At 43.4% G+C, this 23,080-nt stretch overlaps 1 protein-coding gene across 7 annotated transcripts in view; it reads right to left on the bottom strand.

Annotated features, from left to right (window-relative positions):
* Positions 1 to 333: 333 nt before the first annotated feature.
* efcab11 (EF-hand calcium binding domain 11) overlaps positions 334 to 23,080 on the bottom strand; it is an 80,941-nt gene continuing 58,194 nt past the window's right edge. The window contains exons 5-7 of one of the 7 annotated variants that reach the window (XR_013819468.1): positions 12,337 to 12,401; positions 2,207 to 2,317; positions 334 to 711 (exon numbers count right to left, since the gene is read on the bottom strand). Coding sequence is in view for 6 of the 7 variants with exons in the window: in XM_079854290.1 (XP_079710416.1) it covers positions 12,220 to 12,401 (182 nt within the window). In the remaining variant the exon portion in view is untranslated. Of the gene's footprint in view, positions 712 to 2,206; positions 2,318 to 11,553; positions 12,402 to 21,239; positions 21,334 to 23,080 lie in introns of those variants that run through there. The other 6 variants (XM_079854289.1, XM_079854291.1, XM_079854288.1 and 3 more) reach the window with 6 other exon arrangements.

Raw genomic sequence — 23,080 nt, 5'->3', positions numbered from 1 at the left:
TTAGCATTTAGATCTTGAATATGTGATTTCCATTACTGAAAAACTTTATTCATAACAAAACTGATGCACGCATTTTTTTTAAAAGTTGACTAAGGAGGTCTATAATATTAAATAATATTAACTAATAATAATATACAATTTATATGTATTACTAATACACCAAATTAATACATTATAAATTAAATATATAAATTCAGATTGCACAGCTAATTTTAAATAGCCATCAATGGAAAAAGATGCAATTTGCAAATGTGGCATTAAATGGCTACAGCCATGCTAACCTTAACCCATTTTCTGTACTGAGGCAGGTGGGGCAAGGCTACGGGCAGGACATGGTAGATGGATAACCGACAAAAAGCCACAAATTCCAAATTTTAATTTCAACAATGAAGAATACATGTTGTTATTATCACTCTGTGAAGCTGTGCCATAAATAAACATGGCCTTATTCCAAAGGACTGGCTGTCTACTCTTCCTAAATAGTCTGTGTATTTGTCTGTGTCCCCATTTTATCAATGTCAATAATAAGTCGTGAGCTGGTTAATCTTCCAGCTTGGCTTGAGCGCTGATGTTGGTCATTAGTAGGCCCATGTGCCATGAATCACAAACTAGTGGACAGACCGCACAGGGACAAGCAGAGAGAATTGATGAGATGCATCTGGTCTGTTTGTTCCATTCGCATTGGCCTGTTGAGGCATAAACATATGCGACCTGTTGAAGGAAACAGACAATATGTTGAAGAACTAACATGCAGTGTGGCTTATTATTAGAGCATATCAGTGTTGTCTTATAATGATTCATTCGGCCAAAGAAAGCAGGTTTCTTTTGCTATAATGACACAAATGGAGAACTAAAAGAAGCATCATGTGGATGAGCATGTCTTTGTTTGGAAAAAAAAGTTAATTTTATTAGCCACTAAATTGACTGTCAGCCACCATAAAGTTAAAATCCAGCATATGGGAACCGTGGGCTGCAATTCTGTATGAATCTGGAAAATCTGACTATAAATGTGGATCTTTCAGCGAACTCCACACAATAGTATCACACACTTGTTTTGTGTGAGCCATTTGTCTGTGATGCTGAGAAAATTCATGGATAAATCAATAAACAAGCAACGTGAATTAATCATATTCAGATATTAAATGTATTGAGGTTTAATTCATTAGTGTAGAAACAGAAAAGGCTTGTTGAAACATAATTATTTAATGTTTGTGCAATAATGAATCAAAGCCAGTGAAACAGAACAGCACCTTTAAACATAATATGGTGATAAGAGGCTCTTCAGTGGCTGCCAGTGTGATATTTACACAAGCTAATTGAGCCAAACCCTCTGTGATACAGTAATATGGGCTTTAGCTCTGTTTGCACATATAATTAGAGTTCAGAGACTTTGCGCCCGGCCACCAAGGAATAAAGTAAAATGAATCTTGTGGAGTGCATGAAGGCCACATTTGTTGCAATCAATGTAATATGCAGTACAGTATTTACGCTCACAAAAAAGTGACTTGAATTTTTTAAACCAGAGCACTTACCATGAGATCAAGGTCTTTCTACGGCATAAAAAGACATTATTCTCAATTAATATATTACTATATTACATTAAGTGCCTTCATTAAAAGGACTTCAGAGAGTAATTGCATCATTAATGTAACTTCAAAGACTAATCAGCGGTAAATTTCTAATTTACTGATGATGCATGTGCCATTTCTCTACGTACATAAGTCAGATTCATTCACTTCTACACCACGCACCTGATGGATTGTGTATTTTATCTTGGAAACCTCACTATCCTGTTGCCGCACTACCGTCAACAGCAACATTAGCTCAACCAATGATGCAAATTTAGGGTGGGACTATCTATCTGTCTGTCTGTCCAATGGTAGGAATGAATGTTCAGGAAACCTGTTCGAAAACATATTTGTAATTGTGTTGCAATTACATTTGGTAACAACAGAGGCGAAGCAAGTAAAGTTTATCTGGATTTTTTTTTTTTTTTTTAATCAGTTGGATTCCCTGAACCTATAAAAAGTCTCTTGGAGTGGCACATAAAATAAGGGGAAAAAATCTATTGAAACAACCCTTCAAACCGAAGATGTAAATTGGTCTCATTCCATCCACATAGCAGTTTCATACCTCATTAAGCTAATACACAAATAAACGAAGAACACGTCTTTAATTTTGTAACGTGATGAGTGTTCAAGGGTACCGTGAGGAGACATTGCGACTGTTTCATCAGTTCATCAGACTTGAGTAAATCACCCGTCATTTTTCATCCATTCTCTCCATTACATTTGGGCTCTTGTGTGGCTAAACACAGCTTAAGGGAAAGAAAAGGAGGAAAGTATCAATAAATCATGTTAAATAGGCCCCCCATAAGGAAATCAATATGCTCATAGCGCCTTGGAATGTGCCTTCAACATCAGCATTCATCAGTGACTGTCAGCCTTTACAAAAACTAGCTCAGAGCAGATATTTTTGTACATATAACCTCACTACAGATGGTAACCAACCAAAGGGAATTTATTGAGAATTAATCATTTGGTTATCTGCTTTCTCTTTTAATCTTAAAGGGATAGTTCACCCAAAAATGAAAATTCTGTCATCCTTTACTTACCCTCAAGTTAGTCCAAACCTGAGTAAATGATGACATCATTTTCATTTTTGGGTGAAATTGGGTTAAATTCTCGATCATCAAATAATGGCGCAAATACCAGTAAATTGACTAGTGCAAACCTTAGGCCCCGTCCACACTACTGCGTTTTCGTTTAAAAACTGAGACCTTTTGCTACGTTTGCACCTCCCGTCCACACTAAAACGTCAAAAACGGAGACCCAAAACGGAGAAGTTTAGAAACGCTGCCGACCCGTTTTTCGTTTTGAATCTCCGGAGTGCGTTTTAGTCTGGACGGGTCAAAACGGAGGACTTTAGAAACGATGACGTAGAGGCTCACGCTCGGCTCTGTGATTGGGTGTCATCAGTCATGGCGTATATCTTTGCTAGCTGTTGTGCAAGTAAATTCTGCATTTTATAATGCTATAACTGCCTACATGCGCCGGAGGCAAGCTATTATTCGAGCGATCTGTGACAATTCCCGTGTGCAGCGGCGGTATCGACCGTACATGGAGCGTCGGTTTTGGGTTAACCCGGGAAGAACCAGCGCATGGTGGGATAATTTTATCAATGAAGTTGTGTTTACACCGGCACGCGCATGCCCAGTGTTGGTGAATGGTCACGTGATCCGCGTTTTCAGTCGTTTTAATTTGGAAGGAGATCAATTCTAATCCGCAGCTAAAACGCTGGTGTGGACGGAGATCGTATTCGTTTTAATTCTCCGTTTCTAAACGAAAACGCAGTAGTGTGGATGGGGCCTTAGTAAATCACCTTGCATGATTCATTTAAATACTCTCCTCCCATAAATTTTGCTTCTGAAAGGGAAACTCTTACAAATGCAAATGCAATAAGGTCAGCCGCAAAAATAACATTGTTTATGCCTGTTCAGTGCTAACTTTTCACTGTGTGTCTTTAGTAAATCCTGACAGTAGTTTTCTAATACCAAAAGAGGGTTTGCGCTGGCGCAAGCTGTTAGTAAATTTTCCCTTTTGAAAGGGAACTAGCATTGCGTCCCCCAGAGGGCACTGTGGAGAATGCCTCCAGTATGACCGGTGTCTGACACATGAGTCTAAACATGACAATGAGCTTGACATTGGCAGGCGGCAACCTATGATGTCACTACTGGTGTGACCTTGAGTATAAAAGGGAACCTGTGAAATACGTCATCCTCTTTCTTGTCTTCAGGACACTGTTTGTTTGAACGGTGTCTAAATAGGCAAACTATGGCCAGCACTAGCGCTATGAACTTTCCAAAGTGTGTTCATCCGTGTCAGTGGTTCCTGACACCTGGTGACCAGGGATGTAGTGGAGGCTAAACGCACGTAAACGCCGTTTACGCACCTCCCAAAATCCGGAAATAGCGTTTACCCACCTCCAAAGTGCGTTTATCCACCTCTACATTGCGTTTATCCACCTCTAAATTGCACGTTATTTGAGCGGACTTTGCTTTTCCAGTGCGTGATCGCCGATCGGTACATGATTCGAGCATTTGGGCCGTTAACGACAGAGCAGAACGTGCAGCGCAAACACGGAGCAGAACATTGAGCAGAGAGCGCAGTGCGCCGACACACACGCGCGCGCGGAACAAAGAGAACGGCGCACACACGTAGCAGAAAACACACGCTCGTGAAGTTACTAAACAAGCTGCGCGAGAATGAAACTTGATCGCAGCCGCAACAGGAAATCATTAAAACGATGCAAAAAAAATTTTTACATTTTTTTTTATTCATTACAGGCAGCTGGTTTAATGTAGGGAGCATGTCGAAACCCAACTGTACAAGATATTCAGAGGGAATCAAGCCTGCACCAGGTTAAAGGGATAGTTCACCCAAAAATGAAAATTCTGTCATCATTTACTCTCCCTCAAGTTGTTCCAAACCTGTATGAGTTTCTTTCTTCTGCTGAACACAAAAGAAGATATTTTGAAGAAAGTCGGTAACCAAACGACTGATGGACTCCATTGACTTCCATGGTAGGAAAAAAAAATAATACTATGGATGTCAATGGGGACCAGCAACTGTTTAATTACCAACCTTCTTTAAAATATCTTCTTTTGTGTTTAGCAGAAGAAAGGAAATCATACAGGTTTGGAACAACTTGAGGAAGAGTAAATGATGACAGAATTTTCATTTTTGGGTGAACTATCCCTTTAAAGACTTTTCCCTCTACAGGGAAACACTGATCCACATTTTTCTGATAGACCAAACAACTAATCAATTAATTGAGGAAATATTCAACAGATTAATCGACTATGAAAATAATCCCAAGTCCCTAATCATTATGCACAAGTGCATTGCATTGGAAGCCCTGGATATAAGCCTCCCTCTCGATCTCTCTTAAATATTTTTGTTTTCTCTGTTTTTTCATTTAGTAAACTTTATAGATTTCAACCATATTATTCCTTTTTGAGTCTCTTTAACAAGAACTTAGATTAATGTATGAATTGAAAAAGTGATTGTGTGACCTATGATGAGGAAACAACCAGTGATACCCTTGGTAGTACCATCAAATGATAGCCTATAGCGATGTCATCAGGACACACATACACCGGTAGGCAGTGGACCACCTTACCGGGTGACCACGTCGTGGTCCACCAGAATTTATAGTTTACCCACCTCTTTTTTTACCACTACACCACTGCTGGTGACACATACAGTATGTGCATTTTGTGCCTGGGTGAGGAGGATGTACGCTCAGCCCTTGAGGGGGCTGTATGTGTGCAATGCGAGTGCTTCCCTAAGAAAGACACATCTCTCTCTGCCCCTTTTCTTGAGGGAATCGGGACAGCCATTTGTGCCTCGTGGTTCAGGACCTGCTGCAGCTGAGACGAGAAGGAGACAGAATTCATGGGGCTCGCCAACGAGTTTGAGAAAGGTATGAGTATCTCTCATTCGCCAGCGGCTGGCGTGAGCAAGCTGCTGGATGATGACGTGTTATCTCTCACGTCATCTGATCCGGCAGTGAGTGTGCTTTTTTGCACGCATCTATAGTTCACAGGCAAACTATGCTGATGTGGAGGGGATGCAAGAATGTGGTTATGCGTTGATGCCTCCAATTGAAGAGACGCTGGCCGGCTATCTCTCAGTAGGTGAGGCATCCGCATTGAAGACGCCTTCTCTGCCAAATAAGCCACTGCGTGTCACATCACATCTTAATGGCATTGCATATGCGGTAGCGGGACAGGCTGGGGTGGCTTTGCACACAATGGCAGAGCTGCAAGCCTACCAGGCTGGCCTGCTGAAGGACCTGGACCAGGGGCTCCCTCCCTGAGGCGGTGGAGAAGCTACGCCGTACCACAGATTTGACCCTCCGTGCCACAAAACAGACTGCTGACGCGATCGGTTGATCTATAGCAGCTTACGGAGAGACATCTCTGCTTAAACCTAGCCAACATCAGGGAGGAGAAAAACTTTCTCCTTGATGCGCCAGTTTCGCCTTCCAAACTTTTTGGCACACACGTCGAGGCAGTGGACAGAAAGTTTCGGGAGGCGTAGGCATGTTCCGCGGCTTTGGTTGTGAATGCGATATCAGACACCGGCCAGTTTGCAAAATGGTTAGGCCCTCTATGAGCTTACTTAATTGCTACTCTTTTAATGGAGTTAGGTCTACTCTCGTTATAGAGAGTCTCTCTGCTGAGGCTTCCGTCAGATAGCGTTATTAAGTAGTTAGACTCTCTGGGAGCCTCCTTGATTATCCGGCTTTATGATGTAGCATTGATGGCCTCCTCTCGTTATAAAAAGTAGTTCTGCTGAGGTCTCCACTCCCCTGAGCTCTGCTCAGATAGCAAAGTCAAGTAGTTAGGCTCTCTGTGAGCCTCCTTGACTGCTGTCTTTGGAATGAAGCGTTGATGGCCTCCTCTTGCTATTGAGAGTCGTTCTGTTGAGGCCTCTGCTCTCTAGAGCACTGTTCGGATCACATCATCTAGTAGTTAGGCTCTCTGAGAGACTCCTTGATAGCTGTCTTTATTATAGAAGCTCCGCTGGATAGGAGTTCTGAGTTATTATGCTCTCTGTGAGCCTCCTTGTGAAGCTGTCTCAAGTGTAGGGGAGTAGTAGGTCTCCTCTCATCTTGGAGAGTCATTATGCAGAGGCCTCCATCCTTAGAGCTTGGCCAGGCAGTAATGTCAAGTTGTTAGGCTCTCTATGAGCCTCCTTGGCTACTGCCTTTACAGAGGAGTGAGGCTTCCTCTTATTGGAGGACACCACTCCTCAGAACTCCACCTGGGCCACAGTTTCAAGTTGTTTGGTGTGCTGTGTGCCTCCTTGATAGCTATTCTAAGTGTTGGTCATAGTAGGCCTCCTCTCGTGTTAGAGAGTAGTCATGCTGAGGCCTATGTCCTTAGAGCTCAAATAGGCAATAAGTGCAAATTGTTACTGCCTTTACTGTTCCTAAAAACGAACAGTATTTATATTGTTTTTGCCTCTACACAACCACGTCCAAGTGATCTGAGGGCGCGCACGCTTCCTGGTGTGTGACGTGTGCGCGTGTTCTGGCTTAGTCTGCGCAAGCGCCGGAAAGTGTACAAGAGGTAAAAACGATATAAATACTGTTCGTTTTCTCACACAAACCGCTCGTTTCGTGTCTTAGGCCATCAATGTGTACTTACGATGGGGAATTGTTTAATTTGGACTTCTCTGTGCATGCTCTTTGAGGTGGTGACCATAGACCTGCATTATATGACTGACAGACAAGAACGGTTTGACCTAAAAATATCAAAATTGAAACTACTACGGAAACAAAGACACCTACATTTTGGATGCCCTTGAGGTAAGCTAAAACATACCAAAATTTTATTTCAAAGTGAACTATCCCTTTAAATCGGAGAGTTGCTAGGCCTCCTCTCAATACAGAGAGTCGTTCTGTTAGAGGCCTCCGCTCTCCTGAGCTCTGCCTGATATTGTGTCAAGCTGCTGGCTTTATTATGTAGCCTCCTTGACAGGCGAAGGGCATTGTGCTGAGGCCTCCATCCCATGAGCCCAGCCAGGGGCTAAGTTACTAGGGTCTCTTTGAGCCTCCTTGGCTACTGCGCTTGAACCAGAGCTGTGCTTGGCCTCCTCTCATTTTAGAGAGTCATTCTATTAGAGGCCTCCGCTCCCCTGAGCTACGCCCGATATTGTGGTGCTGGCTCTATAATGTAGCCTCATTGACAGGCATAGGATGTACTGCCGAGGCCTCAGTCCCATGAGCTCAGCCATAGGCTAAGTGGTTAGGCTCTCAGTGAGCCTCCTTGGCTACAGTGAGTGTTGCTAGGCCTCTACTGACTTGAGAGAGTTATCTTGCTGAGGCCTCCAGTCCTCAGAACCCCGCCAGGATAGCAATTGAGAGTTGTAGACTCTCTGTAAGCCTTCTTGAAAGCTGTCCTGAGCATGGAACATAGTTAGGTCTCCTCTCGATTAGAGAGTCGTCATTCTGAGGCCTCCGCTCCTATAGCTCGGCTAGGCAGTATAGGGTTGTTAGGCTCTCTGTGAGCCTCCTTGGCTACTGTCCTTAGTTTGGAGTGTTGCTAAGCCTCCTCTCATTATGAGAGTTGTTGTACTGAGGCCTCCGATCTGCTGAGCTACGCGGGCCTGTTAGACTGACTTTTGGTTAGAGTGCTGCTAGGCCTCTTATTGAGGCCTCTGTTCCTCAGAGCTGTTTGAACAGAAGATCCAAGTGTTAGGCTGGCCTGAATAGAGAACGTATTTAGGCCTCCTGTTGAGGCCTCTGTTCTTGAGAAGCTCCAGTCTATGCCGATATTCCCCCAAAGGTGTACTTAAGAATACCAAGTTCTTGGGCTTGCCTGTAAGGGGTCTTATAGCTCAAGCTCTGGCAGCAGGGAAATAATCGCAATTCTGGTGTGCACCTTAGGAATGGTGGATTTCTTTGACTTTGTCAGCCATTAAGGCACTCATCCCTTCAGCATGGCGGCGTGGATATTTCATGCCCCACAGAGGACTCCAATGGACGCAGCACGAGTTCCCTTTCGAAAAGGAACGTCTCAGGTTACACATGTAACCATGGATCCCTAAGAAGGGGAACGAGATGCTGCGTCCCTTTGCCATGCTTCAGGTATTCCTGTGCACATCTCCTTTAAACAAGAAGTGGATGACGTATTTCACAGGTGCCCTTTTATACTCATGGTTGCACCAGTAGTGACCGCCTGCCAATGTCAAGCTCATTGTCATGTTTAGACTCATGCATTTGTCATGCCGGAGGCATTCCCCATAGCATCCTCTAGGGGATGCAGTGTCTCGTTCCCCTTCTCAGGGAACCATGGTGACATGCGTAACTTGAGACGTTTTTTCTTGTTCCTGTTTACTTTTATTGTTACAAAATTGGAGAGAAAAACAAACCCCACTGAAGAAGGTGGGAAATAGGCTGAGTAAAAAAGTGACAAGATGGATAAAAACTTGCGTTGTTCACATGAACACTTCAGTTCAAAGCAACTGCTAAGTCAACTGTTAGGCCAAGGTTCCAATGTTTTCATTATAATGTAAATATGTGTGCACTAAATTGGAAAAATACCAGTTACATTGAATTTTAAGACCATCTGTGCAGTCTTTAATTCAAACCATCATACTAACAATGACTTGACTTTTGGTTACAGCGGTGACAACAGCATGAACAAGATGCTTTGACAGGTCCACTCAGACCGAAGTACACAAGAGCCCCGCAAAGATGGCACTGATGGACTGAAACAGAGGTTCTTGTCTTCCAGAGATAGAACAGACTGTGGCAACACTCTCTTTCTGCTAGCAGGCTGAGCAGGGAGCAAGGTCCCTCATTTGTATCTGCCAGTCCTGATTAATGATATTTCATCCTTAACATGTTTTCTTGTTTTTACTTTTTTTCTCCCCCCAAATTGCTCTCCTTGTTTCTCTCTCAGGCTCATTTCAATACAGATACACTGTGCTGGAAAAAGCAGGTCTTATTGAGACTTACCTAAACACAGGGTGCGTCTCACTCACATGTACACATCAGATTGGACGAGGCTAAGAGAACTAATAAAGGTAAAGTGATTGCACATCTCAGTCATGCTCCTATTAGGAAAACTTGATGACATGAAAAGTCAGTGCAGTGACTTTTCATGTCATGTCAATTAGAACCACTAATCAATAAAAAAAAAGAGGTAATTTGGGGCATTTTGACAAAAACGAAGTCTATGTACTGCAGACTAGGGGTATAGCAATATACTGGTACTATTGATGATAACCATGATATAAAAAATAGATAAATAAATTTAAAAAATGGTTACCTAATATGAAGTTCTGTATATCGATTACAAAGTATTGCTACTGACCTATAAGGCCCAAAATGGTTCAGCTCCTGTGTATTTAACCAATCTTCTATCACCCTACGATCCATCACACTCTTTAAAGTCACAAAACACTATCTAAGTCCACTAAAGGAGGGAGAGTGTTTTCGCATTTGGCTCCTAAACTCTGGAATAGCCTTCCTGATAAAGTTTGGGACTCAGACATACTCTCAGAGTTTAAATCTAGATTAAAGACATATTGTGAGCCAAATAATTCACATAATGCACCTCATAACCTTTTTTTTTTACAGAACTGCTGCTGATATTCCGATTGGAATTACACATATGTAAATTCAGTCATACTGTTGGATAATATTTGTTGCTTAATGTAAGCAAAAAAATGATTGTGTAACATAAATCAGTGTGTTTTAGAACTGCAGGAGACAGGTTCAAATCTCTCTGCATTAAAAAAGTAGCCTGTATTTGTTAGGGATTTGAACCCATGTCATTGACACTGTTGACCAATTAACTTTCTGTGAAATGCCCAGAATTTCACTTTTCCAGCAGTAGCCTACTCAGCGTATCCGCGCACGCGTGAGAGAATCTCACTTCGCAATAGTAAAATGATCAGCATCATTGCACCTTATTTTGTTCACTGACTGAGATTTGATGGTCTTATGGTGTTTTTTTAATTATAATTAATATAGTGCAAGGGGGCCGTGTTCAAATCCTGATCAGTGATCACACTGCATTTTGTGGAAAATGGCCATTTTGAACGTTTTGAAGCTGTAGTTGTTATTGGCCAATATTAGAGATTTTATTTAATCTGATAATTAATTAATTAAATAAATATATAGCAAATGCTAAAAAAATATTATTATTTTCATACTGTACATTATAATTTTGAGATGCTTAAATTCACTTGAAGCACTCACAACAATTGACTTACAACTTTGATCGATTGAAAGATTGTTTGATCATTGCTCCATATCTAAACTTAATAACCAGCACTGAATTACAGGAAAAAATACCTATTTCAGTTCCTTTGCGTTTTCTCCACACAGTTTGATTTAAAGATTTGTTAAATCATTTTATCATGCATTTCCTCCCTGGGCAAGTGGGATGGTGCATTTCAAATTTGTTTGGTCTTGTCCACAACTGTCAATTGTTGAATTATTTTTCTCATTATCATCTCATAGCAGCTCCATGCCATGAAAACGAATGAGAAAAATGGAAAGCTGTGCTCATCTGCAGACAGAAAAGCTACAGAGAAAACAAAAGAACATGGTCTATTCCCTCAAACGGCTGGCATAAACAACAGGCACACAATGTGTTAATCTACGGCTCTTTGCATTGTTGGCAAGGCTTAGATCGAAGCCACGTCGCAAAACAGCGCTACCATTCCTCACACGGGTTTGGCTCACGATGTCACACGCTCTCTTCCATGGCACAATATGAGAACTAAACTGGGGGATTCATTTAATCGAGTTTCAAATAGGAAGGTGAAGATTAAACTAGCGCCTCTCTGTTTATATTTGAACAGCGGGCCTTTTCTGAAATGAACCTATGAGTGGATTAAGAACGTATTTGATTAAAACTGTATTTGATTATTTTTCTCCAAGGCCATTTCCTTACATGATGCCTCCTGAGCCCCCTGATGGATTGTGGATAGAGTGAGCGTCATGTCATACAGATGAAGACTCAGGACTGATTACAAAAACAAATTAATCTTTATTCAGATGGGAGTGCAGCAAATCTCTCGAAACACAAATAAGTATTTACAGTTCCATAATCGCATGTAACAAGACGAGTCGCATAAAATCCTCCCTGAACGAGTGCGCTTGGTCTTTTTAATATATGTCGCTATAGCAGTGAGTTTTGCAAAAACAGAATCTGAATGTGATAGTTAATATTCAATTTTAAGGCAACCTGTCTATTTCGCAGATGAAAATTGAACAATGGAGGAGAATTTTAAAGATCCAACCCTCTACGTGCCATAAAATGGGTTTACAGAACTCACAGTAGTGATTTTAAGAGGCACAGAGTGCAGAATATCAGAAGCCTGGGAAGGGAATATTGTTCCAAGATCTAGTGAAGTAGACCCTGAGAGGTTGGGTTAAATTTAATGCGGTTTGTAAGGCAACTGTGCAATAGAAATGTGTGCTTCTATATCACACGTTGCAGCCTCGGTCCAACTGGATCGATACAACATCAAAACTCATCATCAAACCCAAGTGTCAAGCATCTTAAGTTACTCTTTCTTTCAACAAGAAAGGCCAAACGGTGTTCTCTAAATTGCCAACAGTTATCTATTGAAGTGTCCGTGTGACTGCCAAAGCTTTAAATTAAAAACAAAATGTAGGGGATAAAAAAACTCACTGGGTTGAGAATACATGTTGTTTTAGGGTAGATCTAGTTGCATGTATTCTCAACAGAAAAAAATCAGAAACTATTATTTTGTGGCTCCTGTAGAGCTGTAGTGTTCGCCAAACCATAGCTGATGACATTTTCAAAGTCCTTGAAGCTGATATGGCCATCAGAATCTTGATCTGCATGCCTGTAAAATTTAACAAATTAACAAAAAATGTGTTAATGTTCATGTATAAACCAATAAAATCAAATATAATAAGTTGGGTAAAATGGAGGAAGATGCCCTCTTTAAGAATAATGTGCATTTACTGCTAAATTTAGCTAATTTCCTTATTTAGTAAAACCTAAAACTCTGTTTAGTAAAACTGAAAATAAGACAGCAAGAAAATATGCTGTAGAAGTATTGTTCATTGTTAATGTTAACTATAATGTAGTTAACTAATGTTAACATATTAAACCTTATTGTTAAGTGTTACCAATAAATGTTGAATTAAATCATAAAAACACCAGCAACAACGTGCCAATTGGGGACCTCAAGGGTCTAACTTAAACTTTTCACTTTAATAATTTCATGTTAATAATTAAAAAAAAAAAAAAGTTTGATTTGTCCACAAATCCATCATTAAAAAATAAATAAATATATATAACCATTCAAAAATGGTTAAAATGTTCAGATGAAAAGTAAAGATTCTTATTAACATTCAATAAATGTGATTAGTAATACAGTGCTGGTCAGAATTATTGGCCCAAATTTATTTTGACAAATCTGCATTGTTAATCCTTTTGATATTATATTTAAAAAAAATAGCAAAAGTCTAACCTTTCATTGAAGTAAAAGAATGGGGGGGCCCGTTATAAGATTTCTGCATATAACATAATAGCATATATAATGTATTTAGTGACATCTATGGTCAAGTGGTAAATTAAAGGTGGTGTGGACATCTTACTCCCGAGGGTATCTTACCCCATCTTACCCTACAACTTTTTCAATCCAATTATTGCAAGACATTGAAATGACATCCTGTAAATACAGAAAATATGATTAGTTTGTACATTTTAAATTAGTTTAGCTTTCATACTTTATCAAAAAAGAAAAGACGTGAGGGCAAAGTGTTCTGTAATATTAAGCCAGAACTCAGAACACACTATTGAGTATCTGTCAGTATCTGATATAAACTTAAACTGAATAGCAGGAGAGCAAGTAATATGCAATGCTTCAGCTCTCTCACTCAAATTGGACATGACATCGTTTCTTTGATCTATATCCTAGGCGCTTTATCACTAACATGGCCTGCAATAACATTCCTTTTGAAATGCACTAATGCTGTTGATGCAATCAGATAATCCACAAATGTGATGAAAAATGAGTTGCATGGACATTTTCTGGTTTAGCAGGTGTAGTCAAGTGTCTTCTTGCTTTGTGGGCTGACACAGTTGAATTGAAGTGGTAGATATATCTCTGCTCTCAGATGTGAAAGTGGCTGATGTTCACTCTAACCTTGCACGTAAGTGCTGTCTGATTGACTTGAGCAAGTCAAACACCTGACTTATTTTACTTCCTGGTGATTTTCATTCCCTGGACGGGTGGTGGATGTGAATGTGTGGAGAGATGCTCATTTTCAACTGACTGTGTCTTTTATCGGACTTGAGGGGAAAGTCATGTGGCAGGAAGAGAAGCCTTGACTCTAACTAAAGTTTTTATGCCAAAGCCAAATTTCATATTTCAGGAAGTTCCAGTTTAGAAATGGAATGAGCTTTTCCAGCAGGAAAGGTTACCAAAAATGTCTTAAAAGCAGACAATGAAGACAATGTAGCAGAATAAAAAATATCAGGCATGGTTATTGGCTCACAGACATTGTCTTTAAGCGTCAATGTCCAGTGACTGTGTCATAAGTCTGTCTTGGTTTGATGCTGCAACCAAGTGACTTATCCAGATCTATCACACACTTCTAGCTGCAAAGCTCTTCTCTGTTCTCTCAAAGCAAGCACATTTCACATTGGCGAATGAGTCATTCGTGACATAACGAGCAGATAAAGACGGTGTGAGCAAATTGAATCGTGTCTGAGGAGCAGAGGAGGACATTACAGAGCAATGGGCTGACCATTTCTTCCTCAGTGCTCTCTTCCTGTTTCAAAGATGAAATTAAAATATCCATTCTGCTGGAGAGAGATCTTTATTTCCTGCTTTTTTGGCCATCCCTGGTTCAGCTGTTTATTGTCTACAGTGTATCACGCAAGTCTGCAAGCAGAGAATCAGACTGCAATCATGTAAAACTCATTAAGTGGATGTTTTTACCAAGACCGAGATTAATGCGGATCAAAACCGCCACAGGAAAACTGCTCCTCCAATTGCAGATGAGGAAGAGCTAACATAAGGGAATAGATACAGAGGGAGAGCTGGAATTTTCCTGCCTCTCTCTCACTGGGGTGATTTCTCTATTACTCTCAACGACAGACTGATCGAGTGCAAACAGAGCAGATGTGAGGGAAATTTGGTAGCAACAGGGAGGAGAATTAAAACAACATTAAGCATCCAGCAACTGGAAAATCACACTTCCCTTTTCCATGCCGGTGACTCCCATTCAAATGGAAGTGTAGCACACATCTAATTAGATTCTAATGAAGTCCTCCCCATGGAGGAGGAACGTTGAGATATCAAGCATGCCCCTCTCCTGAGCCTTTGCACCTCTTTTAAAAAAATAAAAAGAAAGATGGCAATGAGCAAGGAAGACAGCCTGAAACTTCATGGACAGCTTTTGAACACCTGTGCTACTTCCACTGATTAAACGAATAAGGTAGCACATCTCTCTTACTAGCCTGCAATCAAGAGGTTGCAATTAAAGTCTGACAAGGTTGAGCATAATCATGTGTGAAGAGGATTGCGTGGACTGACAATCTAATTTACGTAGCAAATCAGACCGATTCCTGCATTGCCATGTTTGATTGAGTGATGTGATATTAGAACTAAGGCTTTGTATCAAAAAGACTGACAGGTTGTCATATGAGAGCACAGTGGTGGACATGGAGGGACTGTATAGTCTTCGTGGTCTTTATCTCAGCGAGAAGAGATGCATGAGTGATACTTCAGCTGTCCCTTCTTTCATACTCTGCTAGTTGTAGTTAACATAGCACTGTCAGTCAAAGCAGGTCTGTGTTGCAAAGCCTTGTCAGTGCAGTCACCATAAACAGTCCATTGTTTAATGAAGGTACAGTTAGGGCTGCTTTTCTGACACAATTCGATTCTGATTTACAAGCTCTTGACTCAATTCTCATTTCAATTTGATTCAGAATATATTTGAATTATATGTACATTTTGTTACCATGTGAAAACTGTTCCCTTTCAGTCGCTCACATTCGACGTAGTCGACGTGTCGACTGATCGGGATCACACTTAGGTCTCCCTAATCTTCGAGTATTGATAAAACGAGCCAATGCACATTGGCGTGCGAGATTTGAATCTGCGCTCCGCCCCGCAACGCGGGTATAAACACGGAAGCAGATGCACGCACCACTTGTCTTTCGCTTCAGAGCCGATCGGTCTTCATGACGGTGTCTCTGCCTCTGTGTCTCTGCTGTTGGTTCTACAGCGTGAGTGCAGCGGTGGTCACGAGCCTTCTGAGCTCTCAACTGCTGTTCTAACAGCATTCCTTTTTGTGTTTGTTTGTCTGACGGCCGGTTGAGGGTGAAGAAAGTGAGTGCTTCACTGGTACAGGCTGCACCATCCCTGTCAGTGTTGCCGCGATCATTTCCCTGTGTGCTCCGGCACTGGTGAGAGTTTTCATTTCCTGAAAGAGCAACACGGGTGCGTTTGCGTTTTTTTCAAGATGTCATTCCACCCGTGCATTTCTGGATGCGGTCGTTCCCTCTGACGTTCACAATAGTTGCATCACGTGTTTGGGCTTACAGCACGCTGAAGCAGCTTTTTTAGATGGTTCATGTTCCTATTGCGGGAATATGACCATCTCGGTGTTGAGATCGAGACTCGCCTTTGTCTGCGAAGGTGGAGTTCCCATTACCACACCCCACACTAGGGTGCCGTGTGGGATGAGTGATCGGAGGATCATAGTGATGGCTTCCAGTGGAGTCCCCCGTTGAGCACGCTGGTCCCTCTGTAATGGACCGACCAGCCGTTTCATTCGGGGCCCCTCCAGAGGACAGGATGCTGATTGCAGCATCGGAGGGTGAGCTGATCTCTGGAGATGATGACTCGGCTGCGTTATCTCCCTCTAGGAGTGTAACGTTGCCCGAGCCGGATCCACAGTTGTCAGCTATGCTGAAAGGGGCCGCCCACGCTCTCAGGCTCAAGTGGAACCCTCCACCGTGTCCCGAACAGTCTCGGTTGGATGATTGGTTTCTCGGGGCGGGCCACGCTGGTTCTCAGCCCGCCGCCCCAGTGCCTTTCTTTCCCGAAGTGCATGGAGAGATTACTAGGTCATGGACGGTACCTTTCACTGCCAGAGATTACCTGAGTAGCTCCTCCCCCCTCACTACCCTTGACGGGTTACGAGGCTATCCCTCCAGTGGAGCAGTCGGTCACAGCACACCTGTGTCCTGCGGCCGCTGCCTCTTGGACGGGGATCCTCGTCTACCCTCTTAGGCCTGTGAGTTCTCGTCCGTCCTTACGGGCAGAGCTTACAAAGCCTGTGGGCAAGCCGCTTCCTCTTTGCATGCCATGGCGTTGCTATAGGTCTACCAGGCCAAGGTACTCAAGGACATGCACAAGGGTAGCCCAGACCGTCCGCTCATAGATGAGCTCCGCACCGCAACCGCCCTCCAGGGTATGGCCGTTACGGCTTGCGCGATCAGTCTGGTGATGTCCACCTTAGTGGTTGGTCCAGGAGTGCCATCTCTGGCTCAACCTGTCCGATATGGGGGATGCGGACAAGGTTTAGTTCCTGGACTCTGAAGCTGTTCGGCGACGCGGTAGAAAACTGCGCCCAACAGTTTTCTGCCGGCCAGGTGCAGACGGAGGCCGTCCGGCACATCCTACCCCGGAGGCCTGCTGCTGCCTCCATCCCGCCGACGGTGGCAGATCCTAGGCCTGCTCATTGCCGAGGGCGTCCCCCTGTGTCAGACGCTGCCAAACCAAGTGGCAAGCGCAAAGACCAAGCGTCCCTGATACAGGCCACCCAGGGATCGGGGGATGAGCTCTTCAGATGGTTCCTGTTCTGCCGCTGGCTACCCGGAGTACCCGAATTGTTAGAGGAGCAAATTCCTCTGTTCCTGGGTCCCAAGAGGGCCAGACGGGCAGTGTGTAACCCTGTAAAGCCTTGCACCCCTCAGCCCCTTCTGGTGTCACCAGCCGGCAGCTGGGTGCGGTTCGAGGACCCGACTACACCTGCTCACACACACACTTCCGACCCGTGGAAACAGGTAAGTGTTGCATCACACACTCAGACCCCCCTTCCGAGGCAGGTCCCTGTTCTCCACCTCGCTGCCCCACCCCGGGTACGTATGTGGTGCCTCTGGTTCCCCTGGCCCAGTTCGTGGAAGCCTGGAGAGTGCTTCCCAACCGGTCCAGCTGGCTCCTCCGTACCATCAGACTCGGCTATAGGATTCAGTTCGCCCGGCATCCGCCCAAGTTCAGCAGCATTCGTTACACTTCAGTGTTGAGCGAACGAGCCCCTGTCATACGCGCGGAGATCACAGTCCTATTGGCGAAGGATGCGAGAGAGCCAGTTCCTCCAGCCGATATGAAGACCGGCTTCTACAGCCCATACTTCATTGTACCCAAGAAAGGCGGTGGGTTACGGCCAATCTTGGACCTGCGAGTTTTGAATCGGGCCCTTCACAAGCTTCTGTTCAAGATGCTAACGCAGAGACGCATTTTCGAATGCATCCATCCCCGAGATTGGTTCGCAGCGATCGACCTGAAGGACGCGTACTTTCCTACCGCGACACAAGCCATTCCTGCGCTCTGTGTTCAAAAGTCGAGCGTATCAGTACAAAGTCCAACCCTTCGGGCTGAGCCTTTGCTCCCATGAGAGAGCATGGTGTTCGGGTCCTCAAATATCTCGACAACTGGCTCATACTAGCTCACTCTTGAGAGCAGTTGTGCGAACACAGGGACTTGTTGCTCCATCATATCAGCCAGTTGGGTCTTCGGGTCAACTGGGAAAAGAGCAAACTTGCCCCCCTGCAGAGGATCTCTTTTCTCGGTATGGAGCTGGACTCGGTCCAACAGATGGCACGCCTCACAGAGGAACATGTCCGGTCGGTGCTGAACTGCCTGAATACTGTCAAGAGCAGAACAGTGATCCCACTGAAACTTTTTCAGAGGTTCCTTGGGCATATGGCAGTATGCTTGGCTTGCTCCATATGAGACCGCTTCAGCACTGGCTTCACGACCGAGTCCCGAGGTGGATGTGGCAAAGCGGCACGCTCCATGTGACAATCACCCCGGCCTGCCGCCAAACCCTCAGCCCTTGGTCAGACCCTTTGTTTCTCCGGGCCGGAGTGCCCTTAGAACAAGTGTCCAGGCATGCGGTAGTCACCAGCACCGGCTGGGGGACCACGTACAACAGGCATACAGTAGTGAGGATCTGGACGGGCCCCCAACTGCATTGGCACATCAATTGCCTCAAGTTGTTTGCAGTACACCTTGCTTTGAGACCGCTCAAAACGCCACTGCGACCATTGCGTACATCAGCCATCAAGGTGGTCTACGCTCCCGTCGCATGTCGCAACTCGCCCGCCATCTCCTCCTATGGAGTCAGAAGCATCTGAGGTCGCTTCGTACCACTTATATTCCCGGCCTGCTCAATCGTGCCGCCGATGAGCTCTCACGACAGCCTGTGGCCCAGGGAGAGTGGAGACTCCATCCCCAGGCGGTCCAGCTGATCTGGGACCACTTCGGGGTCGCACAGATGGATCTGTTTGCCTCTCCGGACTCGTCCCATTGCCAGTTGTTTTACTCCCTGACCTAGGGGACCCTCTGCATGGATGTGCTGGAACACAGCTGGCCCCGGGGCCTCCACAAGTATGCGTTTCCCCCAGTGAGCCTTCTTGCACAGAAACTGTGCAAAGTCAGGGAGGAAGAGGAGAAGGTATTGCTAGTTGCCCCTTATTGGCCCAACTGGACCTGGTTCCCCGAACTTATGCTCCTCTCGACAGCCCCTCCCTGGCCTATTCCTCTGAGGGAGGACCTTCTCTCTCAGGGACGGGGCACCGTATGGCACCCGAGTCCAGACCTCTGGAAACTCCATGTCTGGTCCCTGGACGGGACGCAGAGGTTCTAGGTGATCTACCACAATCAGTCATAGACACCATCACTTCTGCGAGAGCACCCTCTAAGAGGCATGCTTACGCCCTGAAGTGGAATCTGTTCGTTGAGTGGTGTTCTTCTCACTGAGAAGACCCCCGAAGGGGTTCAATCGACTCCGTGCTTTCTTTCCTACAAGATGGGTTGGAGTGAGGGCTGTCTCCCTCCACCCTCAAAGTGTATGTTGCTTCTATTGCTGCACATCACAATGCAGTGGATGGGAGATCCGTGGGAAAGCACAATCTGATTGTCAGGTTCCTGAGGGGAATGAGGAGACTGAATCCGCCTCGTGCTAATTTAAACGACTAAAACTGGTTAAAAGACTAGTTCCCCCCAAAATTAAAATTGTGTCATCATTTATTTATAACCTCATGTTGTTTCACACCTGAATGTTTTCTCCAAAACTGTTTGGTTAACAACATTCTTCAAATCATTTTTCTCTATGCTCCATAGAAAAAATAAAGTCATTCAGGTTTGGGATGACACAAGGGTGAGTCCTGTCACAATCCTCAATCACCTGGTGGTCTCATTTATAAAACTGTGCGTAGGAACCTTACTAAAAGTGTACATGCGCCCGAAAGCCAAAAATGGCATACGCCAAAAAATATTCTGACTTATAAAGCCGTGCGTACTCCAGCCCTGCGCTAAATTCACTTTATAAATCCCAGTCAGCGAAATATTGTGCGCACATGCATCTCCTCCCCGAAATAACCATATATGGAGCTTACAATGCCTAGTTTTACTATGCATACCCTCATCTGCATATCATTTGTGTATGCATATCCCTCCACGTGATACCACATTTAACGGTACAAGACATTAGGAAAATATGAGATACGGATGTGCCTTCACATTACATTGATAAAAATCATTTAGTAGTAGATTAACTATCCTTGCCTTGTTTTTGAATTAATAAATAAAATAATGTAAAATGCATTACAGATCAAGTTTTTCTCTATCTTTTCCACGGGCCAAATAGTATTTTTAATTGATTTATATTTTTAATGGAAACAGATATGCCTTGTTGTGCATTATTTGCACGAACATATTTTCTCAGACAATCTGCTGTTATCATGATAAGCAATTCTCTCTGTAGTTAAAACATTAAAACACAACATACCACAGGAAAAGTGTTCAAAAGCATTGCATCCACAACAAATATTTATATTTATTGATATATATTTATTTAAACTGTTATTGTGAACATGCATTGTATTTATGATTAGGACTCAAAATGAAGATTTACGGTTTTCCTTCATCTGCCGTTAGATAAATATGCAGCAGTTTCACCAAACGGCCCAACGCGCTCGGTGGCGCGGACATTTAAGAATGGATGTATGTTTGCTTCATGTGATAGGCTTGGTGGGTGAAATTATATTTGTATTATCTTTCTGTATATGTATAATTTTCTTAAAATGTTCTGTCTAAAAGTGACTAAAAAGACAAAACCTCCAGCTCACCATCAGTGTCGCCAAACTGCTCCGTCTCCAAAATGTTCGTACACTTGGGTCAGAGTTTGCGTGCAAGTGCGTCAAGTTTGTTTTTATAAATCACAACTTATGCGTCGGAAGTGGCGTACGCCTCTTTCAGGGCCTGTTTTGTGCGTATGCAATGGTTATAAATGAGGCGCCAGACAAGTCACCTCAGCACACCTGTCTGCCATCAGCCTCATCAGTTCCTCCATAAAAGCCAGCACCAAACACACACATATTGGTCTGGTCTCGTCATTCTACCCTGAACACGTACCTGACTACTTACCTGTGGATTACTAACCTGTGCATCAAACTGTCCCGTCCTTCGTCTTCTATGTCATCGTCTGCCAGTCTTCAGTCCACCAGCCACTTCTCATCTCTACCTGCTACAGATATGACTTATCATTCACATGCCAGCATCACCATCACGTTCTGCAATCCAGAGACTCACCTGCTAACTTCCTGTGTGTTATGCAATAAACTCTATTCAGATTTTACCTTTGTCAGCATTCTTCTGTTCCTTGACAAGTACATTGTAACAATTATGATTTTTGACGAAACTATCCCTTTAAGATTACAAAACTGATCGTGTCAGGGTTTTTGTTTTTTTGTGCCAATTTCCCTAAAGAAGGGCTGAGTTGTTGGTCCCTAAATGGGCCTGCTGTTCCATGTGCACAAGTGTCTTCCTCCTCAGGCTCTTAACTGCTTGGATGCTTATTAGCCTTCAGCCAGAGATGAGGAATATCTTGGGGGCTGAGTGGCGATGAAGACTCATCGAAGCATGCAGATCCTCTAATTACCACATTGTCATAGCTAGAATACCGTCGTAATCAGAATAATGCCGCATGGCACGGGAATGTTGTTCTTATTACCACGCAGTGTGGCAGCTGTATCTGTGAACACTCAGCTAATCAACTGAGAATCTGCCAAGTCATCCGCCCAAGCCACGACTCCTACGAAACACTCACTGTGTGTGATCTGTGCAGCTTCTGATAACGTACCACAGAGAGGCAAGATGGAACCTGACCATAGTGAGCAAGACGAGCCAGTCTTCTTAGTCACACAGGATTTGTGTTGGGACAGAAATCAGCATGGAATTGTGAGAGAGTGGGCAAGATTTGCTAGGCAGCAATGTGTTGGACAGCCATAAGTGAGATAAATATTGCCTGGACGATTCATTGTCTCACACCTCCATGCCAGGATTCCCTGTGGAGGACACTGCACCCTTCCCAAGAGATGGAAAGAGGCGGGTGATGACATCATCAGCGTGGCCCACAAGGAACAGGTGTATTCTTCTGATTGGTGTTCAGATGTTCTTTTTTCCCCCATCTTTATTTATTAAATTTTGGAGTGAGGGGAGATGGGGAGGAGAAGCATTGCAGACTGCAAGCGCTACTCTGTCACTGTCAAGAAAATGCACACTTTGCTCATGTACTGAAACTGCATAAACTTGAAGAAAAATATGCTCTATTGGCTAACTTTTCTCTACACCAGCACAGTTTTCATTCTAAGACACAGAACAACATATATTTAAAAGTGCTATGAAAGGGGTTTTCAAACTTTGATGTCAAAGACCCCAATATCAGCTTCCCCAATATCAGTCATTTCAATGATTAATTCAAGTTCATTTGTATAGCATTTATATGCAGCTTTTAGTGTAGATTTGGTTATTTCTTATGGTTCAAAACTAGGTCAATAAACAAATCAATAATCATAATTAGTCTCGCAATTAATGAAACCATAAAATTCGAAATTACAAAATTTTGGTTAAATGGTATAGTGTTACATATATTTATGGATATGTTAAGTTAACATAAATTTGACATCCCTGAAATATATATTTTGCAAAAAAAATAAAAAATAATAATAATAATAGTTATTGGCCTTGCAGTCCCCTGGCCCCTCAGTTTGAAACCCCCTGCACTATGAGACAGTTAGATGAACTGTCATCTTCTCTACCACATTGTTTCAACATCTAAAGAGGAAAAAACTTCGACATAATCAGGTTCTACTTCAAATAAACAAAGTGACAGATCTCTGGATATGCATATGGCACAGGAGCCTAACAAGCAATCAAAGATGCATGCCATCGTAAAACAGAAAACCTTCTGCTCTTTCATGCTGGTGGGTAGG

The sequence above is a fragment of the Squalius cephalus genome (assembly GCF_949319135.1).
Source record: "Squalius cephalus genome assembly, chromosome: 20".
Classification (NCBI taxonomy): Eukaryota; Metazoa; Chordata; class Actinopteri; order Cypriniformes; family Leuciscidae; genus Squalius; species Squalius cephalus.
Note: the sequence above shows the minus strand (reverse complement) of the source record. Positions and strands in the feature narration are given on the sequence as shown.